At 41.7% G+C, this 16,063-nt stretch overlaps 1 protein-coding gene across 2 annotated transcripts; it reads left to right on the forward strand.

Moving 5' to 3' along the window:
- The first annotated feature begins 1,302 nt into the window (after positions 1 to 1,302).
- tmem200b (transmembrane protein 200B) lies at positions 1,303 to 15,569 on the forward strand. Of its 2 annotated transcripts, none has more exons than XM_034115470.1 (2): positions 1,303 to 1,770; positions 11,792 to 15,569. In XM_034115470.1, the coding sequence occupies exon 2, from the start codon at positions 11,835 to 11,837 to the stop codon at positions 13,044 to 13,046; it is 1,212 nt and encodes a 403-aa protein (XP_033971361.1). In that variant the 5' UTR covers positions 1,303 to 1,770; positions 11,792 to 11,834; the 3' UTR covers positions 13,047 to 15,569. The 2 variants fall into 2 exon arrangements, with proteins under 2 accessions (XP_033971361.1, XP_033971363.1); XM_034115472.1 differs by having other exon boundaries at positions 1,303 to 1,628.
- The last annotated feature ends 494 nt before the right edge of the window (positions 15,570 to 16,063 follow it).

Raw genomic sequence — 16,063 nt, forward strand, 5'->3', positions numbered from 1 at the left:
CACAAGATTAAGATACACCTCGGTACAAAGGCCTCCACCACAGCCATCACGATCAACCCAGCCAGCAAAGAAGTCTCGCCAGCACACGTACCTCCCACACAGCCACCAGCATCAACCCGGGACAATCCCACCTACCTCCCTCCGACACAGCCACCAGCAGCCCATGCACCATCACCCCCACCTACACAGCAGCCAGCCCCACTGTCTTGGAAGACGGACAAAGACCATGACACTGCTCCCCCTGTCTTTACATGTATAATGAATAGTTGGTTGAGAAAGTTCTGATATTGTAAATATTGAAATTTTACAGTTTCTTATGTTAACATAAATAGTTGGTTGAAAAAAAAAGTTGTAATGCTCAATTTGTATTTGTACACATCACATGAACCTCAGTATGGAATATGAAGTCATGAATCAGTCCTGATGTAACTTTTCTGTGGTGAAAGTAGAGTGATAGAACTATTTTACTTACTCCAAATTCTAATTTACACATTTTCATTTTAGACATGAATAACATTTATATAGGCCTATAGTGTAATTCATAGATTTCACTACTTTTGTGAACCAAAGACTTTGGTGAACCAAATCTGAAACACCAAAAAAAAAGGATGACATGAGTCATTGTTTCACAACAGTTTTGAAGTTTTCCAAAAATCAGATTTCTAAGCTTAGTATCTCATAAGACGGTGCTCTAAGGTGAGTGACTTTGCATTTCTAGCAAGACCAGAGACTACTGAACATTTTGACATGTAACACCATGCCATGTTATAAGAAGTACATTTAAAAGTTGATTTAAGGAGACATCTAAAAATTGAGAAAATACCCTTCACTTCACACTCCAGAGGGTTAATGTGATTTTATTTTAAAGACAATGAAGGTGATATATTTATTATATTCAAAGGCAAATTAATACTTAGTCCCCTGAATCTGGAATAATGTACAATTTACAGCACAGCCTCACAATGTCAGGAACTTTTCATCGACAGATTGCTTTGGTCTGGCTTTACCCCTCACTGATTGGTTGAAGACACTTTGAACTCATTGGCTAAGGAAATCAGAAGGAGGGGCTCATTATCATATTAATCGCGCGAATATACGGGGAGGTCCGTATATTCGTGCGTAGTTTCGCGCGAATATACGGACCTCCCCGTATTTTCGCGCTAAACTATGTATGCGTATTATGGCACATTAGGCTTTCCATATAATACAGCCAGCAGCAGGGGAAACTGACGCTGCTGGCTGGTCCGCGAATGTCCGTCGAATATCCAACCTAAAACCAACTTCACCGCGGTTCATTTCTGACTCGTCCGGAAACGGAGACATTCAGTGCATGTCACGTTAGTCTTTGTGCGGCTTTTATTTTGAAAAGCCCAGTGTATTGTAAAGGGGAGGTCCATCAGTCTGCCTCACAGAGCTGCTCCTATGAAGCTGCAGAGCGGCGGTATCTGCTGGGCTCCTGTCCTCACAAAGGTCTTTTTCATTCAGTCCTGAGGGGTGTGAGGAGATGATGTGTCGGCCGGGGTGCCACCATCAGGGTGCCGCACAGCCTGGAGACCGTTCACCCCACAGGATCGGGATGTTCTGAGCTCCAACTATGAACGAGCTGCAACAGGATCCGAGGAATACAGGCAAGTTTCCAAAAGCTGCGGAGAACTCCTGAGGTCTGTTAGAGTCTGAGAGAAACGTTACTGTGAGTCCTGTCACTGAGGCAGACAGTGTGGAGGAATGCAGCAGACTGCCTGTAGCCCCCAGCAGCAGTCCATCCTTAAGGTACATATATAATTATAACGCATTATTTCTGTCGATTGAACAAGCTCTGGGTTTTTCTTGCATTGATTTGATTGGAGATGATGTCAGCCTGCCTTATCAATAAGAGCTTGTGTTGCATCGCAGATCTAGAGGCAGTTTATGATGTTGCGCCCCCCCCCCCCCCCTCCTGCTGTAAGGCATTGTCTCCATACATTGTGTCTTTCTATTCACATCATGAAGCACAACATGTGGCTCCGCAGGAGTGAACTGGCTCCAGATCAGCTTCCTCTGCTGGCTGCAAGCAGGATCTGAACAGAATGAGAATGAGCCAATGCAGTGGGTGCAAAAACACGGAGGGGAAACAAATAAGCAAAACCACTGCGATAAAATATATATATTTTACAGACTGGAGACACTCTTTTTCTCCGGTGTGTGTTCTCTCTGCTCCATCCATCCTGTGTGTGTCAGTCTGCGAGCAGCACACTGTGTTGTCCTGCTGCTTTCATCTGTGTTACTGCAGTCAGAATCCAGGAGGATAGGAGCATACAGATGGAATACTACTGTTGTATTCATATTTCAGTGTTTCATCATCTTCTGCACTTATGCTACTGGTGTCCAAAAAGATAGCATGATAGTGTGATATGAGGTTAAGCTTAGATTTCACATTAAAGTAATTAAGACATACAAACGTCTCAACTGCATGACTAATGTCTTATTCAAAACAGCTGTACTACCTGTGCTGTGTTTCAGATATAGACAACCAATATATAGCTGACCTATGTGATGACACACAGTCAGTGCGAATGTTAAAATATTCACATTTGTTTTTAAATTGTTAACAGAGTATAGTTGTTCGGTTTGGCTGTATACAATTATAACATTTACATTTGATGTAATAATAAATATATTATGGTATTCTGTGTTGAAGAGAGACAGATGTTTAAAAGTCATTGAGAGAGACATGCTGCTGTGTTGACAAAAATCTAGAAAAAAATGTTATGTTTTTTAAATTGAAATATTTAAGGGAAAAAAATCTTGACATATCAGAAGCTGGAACTGTGAAATGTTTCTTATGCAAAAACATACTTTTACTTACTATACTTTTTTGTCTTCCGACTTATTTTAATCTACATACAAAAACATCATAGTGCTTCATTGTGGTTATGTGTTGTGTATGTACAAATCTGAATCTATAAGGAACAAGTTAATAAAGCTTCAAAGTAAATGAAGTGTAAGAAAACGTACAATATCTTTTATGAGTGGAGTAGAAATATAAAGTTGCACAGAAAGAAGAACTAGTTACATTCCACCACTGTTTATGTAAATATAACAACAAGGTAAATAATATTCAAATTGACCAAATCAAGCATTTAAAATTGCTCTGGGTTTGGGATGAACAGACTGTTAGGATGGATAGGAATACTCGAGACACAGTTTGACAGTTTTGTAAACTAAATCATTCAGAAGCTGAATAAGATGATGACACTTCCTGAGTCTGAGATATGTTTTGAACCTCTAAAGCTGGGTAATTCTCTCTTACCCACTGTTTATATGGAAGGTGTAGATACACTGAATGTTGTGTGGACCTGAAGTAGCATGAGTATTATTAATGTGTTGACATAAATGAACAAAAGTGCACTAACAAGGCCATTTTGCTAACTTAAAGGGGACCTATCATGCAAAATGCACTTTTGTACGTCTTTTATACATGAATATGTGTCCCCGGTGTTCCAGGGAACTCACCAAGTGTCAGAAAACACAACCCTCTCTATTTTCCTCCATACCCAAATCTCTAAAAAAGGGGCTGCAACGGATCTGATAAAAACTGATCCAGATTTGAACACTGTCTGGCGCTACGGCTATTGGGCCAACTCCACCAATCAGGAGGAGACAGCCACGGCCATTGCCGTTCGAAAGCGCTGGAGACGCTGTAGTACATATGCCAGGCCTGTAGATGGTGCTGTTCTCACATAATCTGCCCTTGCAAAAACAGAGCTAAAAAATGTCAAATTGAGCAAAATGAGGCATGGCTAAAATGCATGATTTGTTTGGTATTTTGAAGAAAAAAAAAGTATAAATATGCCTTATATAGGTATGGTCCTACACTATATTATTCAAATATAGCATGATAGGTCCACTTTAAATCATTTGTATATTTCCCAAATAAATCATTTTGGCTTGCTTAGTTAGTAGTCTCTCGTATTGTAGGTGACAAAAGCGACTTCCGTTTTTGCCTGGGTCTTAATATTTACAGGGGGAGACGGAGCAGTGACTCAGCGTTGATGTGTGATATTCAGCAGGGGGAGAACGTTTGACTCTGATTGCAACACTCAGGACCTCACAATGTTAGAAGCTGATTTTCCATTTCACCCTGCTTTGTTTATGACCATGTGGGAAGTGGAGAAGAATAGCACATGTGCGAGCGTTTCTTTACTTTAGTGTATACCTTGTTGAATTTACAAGCTCCACACGGACCAGGAAGGTTTGGAACAGTCTGAGGAATTTCACTCTAATTATTTTCACTGGTGATTAGCATTGGAGAAGGACTGTGCGTGGTAAACAACCGCTGACTAATGGGGCTGAATACTGCTGGTTTCCAGGCATCCCTGTGTGATGATGACAGACACAAAGCGTAACAGAAGGAAAGTATTTGGTTGTATCTACAGCAGACTCTGAATCCAGATGTGTGCTTCATGTGAGAGGCTCTGGGGACTCCCCAGGGCTGACGTATGCTTCCTGAATAATTCAGCTGTACAGAGCTGGGGTCGCTGGTGAGATAAATCACATAGACCAGTGGCCTGTACTACGAAGCAGGATTTTCGGTTAGTGAGGTAACTTCAGGGTTAACTCTGGGTTTCCGGTCCTACGACGCTGGTTCACTTCTTACCGGGGTAGATCTCCATGGTAACTTATGCTGAACACCTAACCTGCTCCGGAGCAGGTTATGTTCCAGATAAGAGATCAACTCAGTGAAAGCACTGCCTGCTGACCAATCAGAGCTCAGTGTGCGGAGTTTAAAGCTATCAATTCATATTACAGGATAAAGGAAATACAGTTTAAACTGCCGTATGCAGGGAAGACGCCAACGTGTCGCACTTATCATTCATATCACATCATCAATCACATCATCGATCATATAATATCATAATATATCATATATGTCAGCTTCTCGAGCCGTATCTGGCCGTGCAACACTTACATTGTCATGCAGAAGTATTATTTTAAGCAACACGTTAAGTTGAAGAAACACTCAAATGCAATTAAAGTCAGATCCACTCATGTCTTAGATGGGGCAGTGATATCATAAACTGTTAACCTGTTAAGCACCAAGCCTGTTTTTCATGTTTCAGGCTCGAAAATGACATGCCCAAAACAAATGACTACAACTTAACTTAAAAAGGGTTATATGAATAATTTCTTTTATCAAAGCAAGGTTACATCTGTGAGTTGGATGTAGAAGTGTCAGAATCAATATAGATTTTTCTCAGTCAGAATAAATTCAGATGGAACATGGTAAAAAAAAAGGTAAATTCTTACCTCCGCCTAAAAAAACCCCATTACTTATAGTGAAAACCACCCTTGAATGATGGGATGGTAGACTAAAAGCTTTAGGAATCCAAAGTACAACATATAATAAGTACCCTGTATCAAGATTGATGCAAAACAAGTGACATTTTACCTTTTTAGAGAGGTTTAGCCAAAAACACTTTTTTTTTTTATATATCTCTGGAACCCATTGGTCGATTTTGATGGTTGACACCTCTTTCTGACCATTAGAGCCAATATAATCGAAGGGGGAGTCCCCCACACATTCACTCATTGTGAAAGAAAAAGGTGGGGGCTTTGCGCATGTAATGTTGCATTAGAGCAGGGGTCACCAACCTTTTTTAGGGTGAGGGCTACTTTAAAAAAATAAAACAAGTCGGGGGCTACTTTTACTCCTCTTTTTTTTGTTTTTTGCAGTGTATATATTTAGCACATTTTAACAATATGATATGCTTACCTTTAACCTTTGTGTGCTGTTTGGGTCTGTGGGACCGCTTTCAGTGTTTACTAAAAGAACATGTATGCAATTTCATTATTTTAACCTGCTTTATTTGGGGGTGGACGGGCCTCACCTCCTCTAGGGGGGTCCGGGGGCATGCACCCCCGGGAAGATTATTTTTAAATGTTGAAGTGAAAAGCATCAATCTGGAGCACTTTGAGCACAACATTAATTTATGGATACAGCTCTCAACACTGAGATGAAAGGGAGCTGTATACTTTTCAATAATCCAAACATCTTTAGAATATGATCACAGCCAATAACAAATCATTTAAACTGGATTATTCTTATCTTATGTTACCTAGTCTGCATTCTTTCTTTTTATTTATGCATATTTTATTAATCACTCCCCTTTCAAACTGTTTTTTGTTTTTTTTACTGTCCTATAGTACACATTGGAATGATTTCTTACTTTATCTATATTAAATAGATAAAGGTGTGCTCTCCCTAGCTCTCTCGCTCTCTCTCTCTCTCCCCCTCTCTCTCTCTCCCTCCCTCCCTAGCTCTCTCGCTCGCTCTCTCTCCCCCTCTCTCTCTCTCTCTCCCTCCCTAGCTCTCTCACTCGCTCTCTCTCTCTCCCTCTGTCTCGCTCGCTCACAGAGGCTGTGTGCTCCTCCGTGGCGATGACGGCTTGCGTTAAAAAATAATAATAAACATATTTGTAAAGTGGGGGGACACAAACGGGATTTCGAAAAGAGCGGGGGACATTTCCCCCCTGTCCCAGGTGGAAATTACGCCATGCGTGTGTGTGCGTCAAGTGCAATACATATGCAAGTTGCAACACACAGAGTAAAACTCTGCCCCTCATGTGTTGTATAGGCTGGCATGATAGGCTGTTCAATGGGGCTGATGTGTTGTGTAGATTCTGCCAGATGGAAAGGTTAAACTCCTTATGAAGCGGTGAGGTGCTGCTCCACATTGCTTTTCTTCCAGACTGCAACGCTGGTCCCGCAAATCAAGCAAGAACGTGATTGGTCGATATTCATTGTGGGGGAGGGGGGAGGAGGGGTGTTAGATAGAGATAGAGTTGTAGTAAGTAGATAGAGTTCGCTAGGATTTAGGTTTTGTTTATGCATAGGGTAGATTCTTTTAATTACATTTCCTTTTTTTTTTTTTTTTTCTTTTTTTATACATTTTGGATTTGCTTGGCGAGCTATTTTTAGAACATGCCCCGCGGGCGACTCACGTTGCCCCTGCGGGCGACTAAGTGCCCGGGCACCGTGTTGGCTACCCCTGCATTAGAGTGAAGCTACAGTCTAGCTCTGACATCTAGAAACCTAAAAGCATGGATTATCCGTCTGTTTGCTCATGGATTATCAGAAATAATTTCAAAGGGACACAGACACATTGGATTAACCTATGGATTAACTTCAGCAGGGATTTTATCGTGTTAATGCCATTGAAGACCACTTTGGAGAGACTACAGAGCCAAGGTAAAAATGTTAGCATTTTTAGCTACCTAGCGTCACCTGTTTTGTTGTCCGTCTTTGCTTATAACGTCGCCATTTCGTATAATTTAGTGATAATGAGGGTACCCATCGATTCTGTGTCACCTCACGATGTGAAACGATGTCATGGATGTAGAGAAAAGATAAATAATAAGGTTTTGTGAGTGATCTTCGGTGCAGTAAGGTGTTAGCATTTTTCGCTCGTTGCTAATTCAGAGGCTCAGTGTTAGCATTGTGGGTTTTCTTTTGAAAAAAAATACAAAAATGATCAGTTAGATGAGTTTCTTCCCGTTACATGGATATAAAACATTCATAGTTTATTAAATATTAAGATGCCCTCAGACACTGTTTCCTCAGATGATGCGTTTTTCCCCCCGGTATCGGGGGGAAGGTGCTTAACAGGTTAATGTACGCATTCAAACACTCTGTAGTTTTGAACATTTTTTTTACAAGCTGTTCTGTATTCACCTTGCATGAGCAACTATTGCCCCTTTCACACAGTTCCCGTTCTAGCTCCGTGCTAGATCTTTTCTGGTTCGGAACCGGTTCTTCTTTTCAGCCCCCGTTTTGTTCACACCGCCCAGAGCCCGACTGGTGTTGCCGCTGCTGCGTCATGACGTCACCGTTTACGTCGCTGATTTTCTCCCCAACGGCGCTCACTACAACAACAATGGGGGACTGCGTTGGGTCGAGGATCGTGTTGCTTTTAATCATACAAAGCCAGATTAAATTAAATTAAATAACGACTTCTCCAACCTTATACTTTTCTCCAGTGTGCCTTGGTTCATTGTTTATTAATGTGTTACAGCGGCATTTACCGACTGCTGCAGTGCTGGCTGCTCTTCCACGGGAGTTTATTCTCCCATTAACTCACAGCAGCGGCCACTGTAAAGTATTCACTGTCCGACTGTCACACAAGCAGCTGATACATATCCCCAGTTCCCCATAAGTGAATGTGTGTCAGTCTGAATTGACGCTGTTTGGCATCACAACGCTGTTATGAAAGTTTCTCTGGTATAAAATGGGTGATGTTAGCATAGCAACCAAAGCTAAACTGACTATAACTTGACTACTTGTTGCTATCCTATTGTGGCATAAGCCGTTTTCTACAGGCACATTTTACCAGCGTATTTTTCATTATGATTCTACTTGTGATAGTCGGACATGACAACCTGTGCAGCCCATGTATTGATTCCATCCGATAGCTGCTATAATACAAAACAAAACGTCTGCCTGCTCTCCACAATGATCAATAACAGCCAGGGGCGGACTGGGACTAAAAATCAGCCCGGGAAACTCGACCGGCCAACCGGCCCAACTCAGTACCGCTAGTTAATTGTCAACTGGGGGGGGGGGGGTCACTTTGCTCAGCACTACTGCTGGTTACAACTTTTATTTGCCGTACTCGCCTTTAACTGTTAGCTCAGGTTAATCTCGCCCCCCTCCGACGTAAGCGTGACGTATGCGGTTCTTACTTCTAGACCGACAATGTTTTGGTGCTTGAAACGAACCGGATTCCGGAGCTTAGAGGCGGCTCCGCTGCGGTGTGAACAGGAAAAACCGGTGCTTTTCAGGCTCTAGCTCCGAACCGGCCCTGGAACCGCGTTGGTGTGAAAGGGGCATCTGTGGCTTTTATCCTAGTTTATCTGTTTAAGTCATGGATGTTTAAAGTTTAACTTCTTCATATTTGTCTAACGTGATAGTTTACTTTTCATTCATGAAGTATGACGCTGCGCTGTCAGTACGCTTGTCCCTGTTTGTGATTGGTCAAATGTTGCTAACCCCGGCCCTTTCACGTGAACGTGCTCTCAGCCGGACAGAGAAACCTAGACTTGATTTACCGAGTTGATAACCAGCGTCGTAGGACCGCTTAGCGAGATCGCGTTTGGTAGGGTTAGTTAAGCCAGATAACTCAAACATATCCAGGGTCTGTTGAACTGGCTTCGTAGTACAGGGCACGGGAGACCTGTGACTGGTACAGAAAGCTGTTGTTGAAGTTAAGAAAGACGTATCAGCTGCTTATTTCAGCAGTTTTCTATCAAAACCATTTCAGTACAATCCCGCTCTTCATTGCAACTGCACAACAAGTCTATAGTGTTGTTGTGTCAGTCGGTTAAATTCTGACTAAAGGTTTAACTATAATAAACATGAATTCAATTACAATAACTAGTTACCTGCAAATTTTTTTAATCATTAACCTAATCAAAAGTATCACAATATAAAAGTAATGTAACCTGATTACTTACTGTTACTTTTGGAATACCTCAATATCAAATGCAATGAAAAAATAACAATAAGATGTTTTTTTGTATTATGTAAGACAACAAAACAAGGTGACCTTAGAAAAGAAGAAAACCAAGATATTTAATATTAAGATGTGTCATATTAATGGGGCCACCTTATTCTAATTTTCAGGTTCATATTTGTATTTAGTGTCTCTGCTGGGACATGTCTCCATTCTTATATGTCCGGCAGCTCAGTCAGTAGGGGCTTGGACTGGGAGCTAGGGTCGCCGTTTCAAGTCCCCGAACAGAACATATGGAGTGAGGACTGGTACTTGGAGAGGTCCCAGTTCACCTCTTGGGCCCTGCCGTGGTGCCCTTTAGCAAGGCACCGGACAACTATTATATATTATTTCAATTATTATATTATTATTTCAAAACGTATTGCAACATTTTAATCCTGCTAGTAATCCAGTTACCTAGAATCCAGTTACCTTATTTGTATCTGTTAAAAGTAATCTGTTACTCCCTAAGCCTGAATATAAAGCAGTTCCTACACTGGGAGTATGATTCCAGATCTACTGGAACATCTTGGCAGAGAAACATAAATCATTCTTTTTTAGAATAATCGTGAAATCACAAGAGCTGTTTGAAGACGTCAGGATCAGTGACTCATGTTAGGTTCAAAGAGATCTTCCCAGGACCGCAGCCGTCACAGGAAGTTACTTTTTGACATTTTCCCTTTATTTGGTTTTAACATTACATTACATTTTAACAACATAAAAATACAACATGGGGTGTTCTCCATTTGAAATCAAAAACAACAATACATTAAAAAAGAACTACAGTTATTTAAATAAAAGAAAGTTTCTGGGAAATGTTGACTCCACTTCCTTCAATAGTACATTACACTGCAATACATGTAGCTGATGCTTTAATCCAAAGCGACTTACAATGAGTGCATTCAACCATTAAGATAAAAACCCCAAAATGATTAATTATTTGAATACATTAGCTTTCAGTGAGTCAAAGAGTTTTTGGGCTACTGCCTTGGCTTCAAATTAGCCAAACCTTTCTATTTTATTAATTTCTAAATGATCATGGTTGGATATAGGGCCTTTCTACTATTGCAGCCTCTCAAAGTGCTTCTGGACTACATGCCAACTTTTACATATTCACACACACATGTATACACTGATGGCATTACTGCAATACAAACTGCTCATAGTTCATCTGCGTATCTGTGCTGCTGCAAAGGGAGGGCAGGTTTCACACCAATATGAAGAGCAGCGGTTCGATCCCTGTTTAGTTTGATCCAAAGCTCAATAAGTCTTACACACTGATACCTGTTCAGGCGTTATTTGGGGTCCACTAACTTGCCCAAGGACACTTCTTCATGCACACAAACGGAGATAGGGATCGAACCGTCAATCTTCCCATAATTACACAGCCATCCCCTGAGCCTGAGCTTTACTTTACAGTACTCTTACATATTTATATTTTGTGTAAATATTGTCTTCATTTGTTCTTTTTAGTCTTAAAATAGTTTTTAAAATAACTTTTATATTCGTACAATGTTTGGCTCCTTTCTTTAAACAAACATATTCTTCTTGCTGTGTCTTTGTTTGCCCAATTTACCAGAGGTGGAAAATAACTAAGAACATGTACTCAAGTACCGTACTTGATTATATATTTGAGGTACTTGTACTTTAGTATTTTCTTTTTATGCTACTTTATACTTCTACTCCACCTTATTTGGCAGCAAATACATTTTTTTGACAACATTGTGACATAGTGACTTTTGCAGGTTCATATTATTTAAACAAAAATGAAATCAACTAATTCATTATGATGTAATATTTTGAATGGCGAAACCTGGCAGTATAACAATTCATTCTCATAATGTACTGCTGCAAAATTAAAACGATAGACACATGAATGCATCACTAAATATAAAACAGTGTAATAATGTATATTATTTGGAAAATAGCCACTTTGTATAATGAGTACTTTTATATTTGGTACTGTTACTTTTTACAATTTTGAATACAGGACTTGGACTTACTTGCAATAGAGTATTCCTACAACGTATTATTATTTTTACTTAAGTATAACATCTGAGTACTTCTCCCCCTTCTGCCATTTACACCAAAGCAAATTCCTCGTATGTGTAAACATACTTGGAAATAAAACTGATTCTGATTCTGGTGTAGTCAGGTAATAATTCTACATATCACATTTATTTTATACATTAGGCATTTAACAACTGATTGTGTATCCTTAGATGTCAGACCTGCATTAACCAATGACATGTCCTCTCTCCCTAGGCATCTGACGGAGGTGCAGCAGGATCTCTGGACTGACCCGATCATGAAGTCCCAGAAGGCCCAAGGTGTCCTACCAACTTCTCCCTGCCCACGCAAGCGCCGCTTCACCCTACGCAGCAAAAAGAAGAAGGACGGGGTGATCCGAGGCAAGCTTCGCATCCGCTCCATTCCCGGAGCCTTCCTGGTGCTGGGGGTCATTGTGGTGGTTGTTGGCACGGCGCTGGCTGTGGCGGGGTACTGGCCCTACCGGATATCCAGGGCGCCGCTCCTGGGAGCCGCAGAGGGGGACGGTATCTCTGAGTCGCAGAGTTCCGGCTGGAGTATGGGAGCAAAGAGCCTCCTCTCCACAGCCAGCTTCATCCACAGTGAACGGATGAAGCTGCTGGGGCCCGTCATCATGGGAGTGGGCCTCTTCATCCTCATATGTGCCAACACTGTCCTGTACGAGAACCGGGACAGGGAGACGCAGATGTTGCTGGCTCAGATGCACAGCGTGATCTGCTCCGTGTCCGCGGTTGTCCCCTCGGCGGACCTCAAAGACATCGCTGTAGCCAGCTCCATGTCCAGACACTACGAGTGGCTGAGCAGTTTACCCGCCGCTCACCTCAACATCCTCTGTGTGCAGCAGCTCACCAGCTCCGAGCCCCTGCTGCGCACAAGACCCCCTGCAGAGCAGGAGGACCAGGCAGAGGGCATCTACCAGCAGCAGGCCGTGCTCCAGACAGAAGCCCTCCACCACCAGAAGTCAGAGTCTCCGTCTTCCCTCCACTCCTCCCACTCTAACTCCTGTAACTCCAGTCAGACTGATTTGAACACGCAGTTCGGAGCTGATGACGGTGCCAGCTTCACTCGCCCGCTCGTCAACAACTTCCTGCAGTCGGCCAGCTCCATGTCCACCCTGGACGAGATGGAAAACCACGCCGCGCAGCCGAGGCGCTGCCACAGTATGAGCTACAGGACTAACCCGTACACAGCTCCACCTGTGCGTCTGGAGAGTGGAGAGGAGGGGGAGATAAATCAGCAGGTGGTCTCAGGTAGAGAGGCTTCCTCAGATGTTTGCGTGAACATCCCTTGGGCGGTTGTGGATGCCGCAGAGGAGCAAACTCGCCGGAGCTGGCCTCGGCTGGACCTGGGTGGCGGGAGGCGGTACCTGAAGTTGGAGAACAAGGAGGACTCGGTGGACCGGCTGCTGGGGCAGCTGGAGCAGCAGTGTGTGCAGTGGGATAAGAGTTTTGGATCTGGGCCTTTCCAATGATCGGCAGCTTTTTATGGTGAACTCTGGATACAAACACCCTTGCAACCATCATGACATCTTCCTGTGGATTCTATATTTTGGTTGGGGCAGAGACACTGAGCCCTGGATCAGAGTACAGTATTTCTCACAGGATCTTCCAAAACTAGAGCACTTTCGCAATCTTCAGTGGAATAATGATATGCAGAGGTTACAGTCTGTGCTTGGCTTCCAATCTGATCCGCCAGATGTTTTATATAATTGAAGGAACAATGAACAAAACTCTGCACTGTCACAGATGAGCAAAAAGGTTTGACACACTGTTTACTTCTGCAATATGGGGTTGGCAGCAATGCCAGAAATTAACTTGTTTCTCAAAACAGAGCTGTGTTTGACAGTTTCTAGGACACAGTGTGCAGCAGAGATAGAAGGTTGATGGGTTTCACTGTGCAAACAACTCTGAACCAAACTACCTGGACCTGAGTCCATAAAGTGCTGACAGCTTTTGACAAATGCAACTGGTATATTACAATGGGATTTGTTTTCCTCAGACGAGGTCCCATACTCCAAATGCAATGCATGGCAGTGATGTACAGTATGTTACATCTTAATACTTATGCAGATGAATGTCATTGTGGGGTTTATGTGTATAAGAAGTGATAATAAAAGGTTCATTCAGTTTATTATAGCTTGGGTCTTGTTTTCTTAGGCTTGGCCATTGTTTCTGTGGTAACCTTGGGAACAACCTTCACATGTATTGCAATTATGTTTATTAATTTGCTATATTGCTTCATTAACTACGTTTTAGTTCTGTGGTACTCTTTGTATACCCCCATGATTGATTCATCTTAAATGGTTAAAACGAAAACATATGTGAATAAAGAGAGATTAAATAAAAATGTTGTCTACTGCAAACTGTGAAAGAATTCTGAAAATGAGAGTAACGCAGTGCAGAGCTACAGCTTCAACCAAACAACACATCCAGCACAAGGCAACACTATTTAAACATTTAATGGAGGGTTTATAACAAACTATATTATTTACGTTAGCAGATTTAGTGTTTATTATGCATTTATTGCCCCTGTGGGCCCCGATAAGCTGAAGCCGCTGAACAAACCTAATGAATGGCAATATAGCTGTGCACGGTTGTAAAAAGTTTCATACTTGACATTACTGACATTTGTTTGCATATTGTGTTATAATTCCCATTTAATGCGATGAGGATCTTTTTATTATGCATTCCCTGTTGCATTATAATGTGCCTGAAAACCCTGATTTTAATGTATTACAAATATGGGAATTATTATACACTATGACCCTTCAGCAAAAAATGTCAATGAATGAACAAAACAAGCTTTATAAACATGGACGTCATAAAAAGTGATACCAAAATCAAAACTAGTGAACAATACTGTACATCAGTCACCACTTATTGCTGTGTGCAAATACATTATAGTTATAAACCATTACTATTCTACATAGAGGGACTGTGACTGTGTTCAGCTATAAAGTAGTGCAGGCATGACGTATATTTGTACGACAACTCGGCTCCCTCAAAAAAACAATGGGATTTTCCCATTGGATTTCGGTATATTGCAGAAAATAAGCTCTTTCACAAGCACACGTTTATGATACTTGGACATTTTGTGTAGCAGGATTATCTCCACATATTAATATAATAGTTGAAACAAAAATGCTATCGCTAGAAGTCAAATACGTAGCTATAAATTAACTACATCATGAACACATGACTTCACGTCAACGGCGCTAAGCTAAAGGCGGCTAATGTTCGGCGTAATGGCGTTTAGTAGCCTCATTTAGACGCTAATTAGCAATCGCAGAATTTATGACATGTAAAAGCTTTAGACATTCACCAGTGGGGTATTTACTGACGCATTTTATGTTGTGTAACAATATCTCTTCAGCTTTTATTAGACACAGACCTTATGTGGGGAATCTAATCAAAAACTCATCAAAAAAACATTGACTTCAAGATGAGCTAACCAGAAGTGCTTAATTGCTGACTCATTAAGGGGTTAGGACTCATTACTGTTTTTGTGATTTTGTTGTTATTATTACTAATAGGAAGGATGGCCATAACTATAAAAATATGACCCAAGTTGTACAAAGGTTGGTCCTTAATGATGAAGGGAAGCTCTTTGTTGTCTTTATTGTGGTTGCTGCAGTATTTTGTTGTAATGAAAGCAGGGACCCCTCCTCTCCTCCGCTGGTTTCCTGTTGACCATCTCTTCTTAGAATGCAACAATGCAACCCCCCCCCCCCCCCATACCAACAAATGGATACAACTGATTGTGGAGAAGAGGCATGCTCCAGTGAGACGAAGTGATCCGACCACTGTTACAGATGAGTGTATGTCATAGAGGGAAGAGCTTCCACGTCCTCCCCCTTAGAAACACGTGCAGAGATGTGCAGAGGCGGCCCCTCCATGTTTGAAACATCTTTATCTGGTTATCTGTTAGGGGTGTAACGGTTCACAGAATTCACGGTTCGGTATGCACCTCGGTTTGGGAGTCACGGTTCGGTACGTGTTCGGTACAACAAGAAAAAGCAAATAAAAGTCCCAAATGCATAATTCCAGGTTTGTTGTTATTTATTTTTGAACAGTAGTGCAAGTGTCAGTATACAAATAAGGAACTCTAACATTTTGAATAATTAACTGTATTACACAGTTAAAAACAAACCACAAACAGCACACACACTCAGATGGCTATATTATCTATAGCCTAATGGCTGATGTCAAACTTATTGGCTTCTTAAAAACAGCGGGGATAAGCTGTTGAACTGCTGTTGCCTTTTGCCGGGCTCCGGTGATTGGCAAATCTGGGTGATGCCTTCTGATATGATTTAGCATGTTTGGCGTGTGTTAACATTAGCATACCGCACCGCTGTCTAACAACGCCGACACACCGTCCTCGTCCGATCCACCACTCGCACTCCATTGTTGTTGTAGTCCACAGGGAACCTGACATTTTCCCACACAGCTGATTTAAAAGAAGCAGGTGGTTCTTCTAGCTCCTGTG

The sequence above is a fragment of the Trematomus bernacchii genome, unplaced genomic scaffold, assembly GCF_902827165.1.
Source record: "Trematomus bernacchii unplaced genomic scaffold, fTreBer1.1, whole genome shotgun sequence".
Taxonomy (NCBI): Eukaryota; Metazoa; Chordata; class Actinopteri; order Perciformes; family Nototheniidae; genus Trematomus; species Trematomus bernacchii.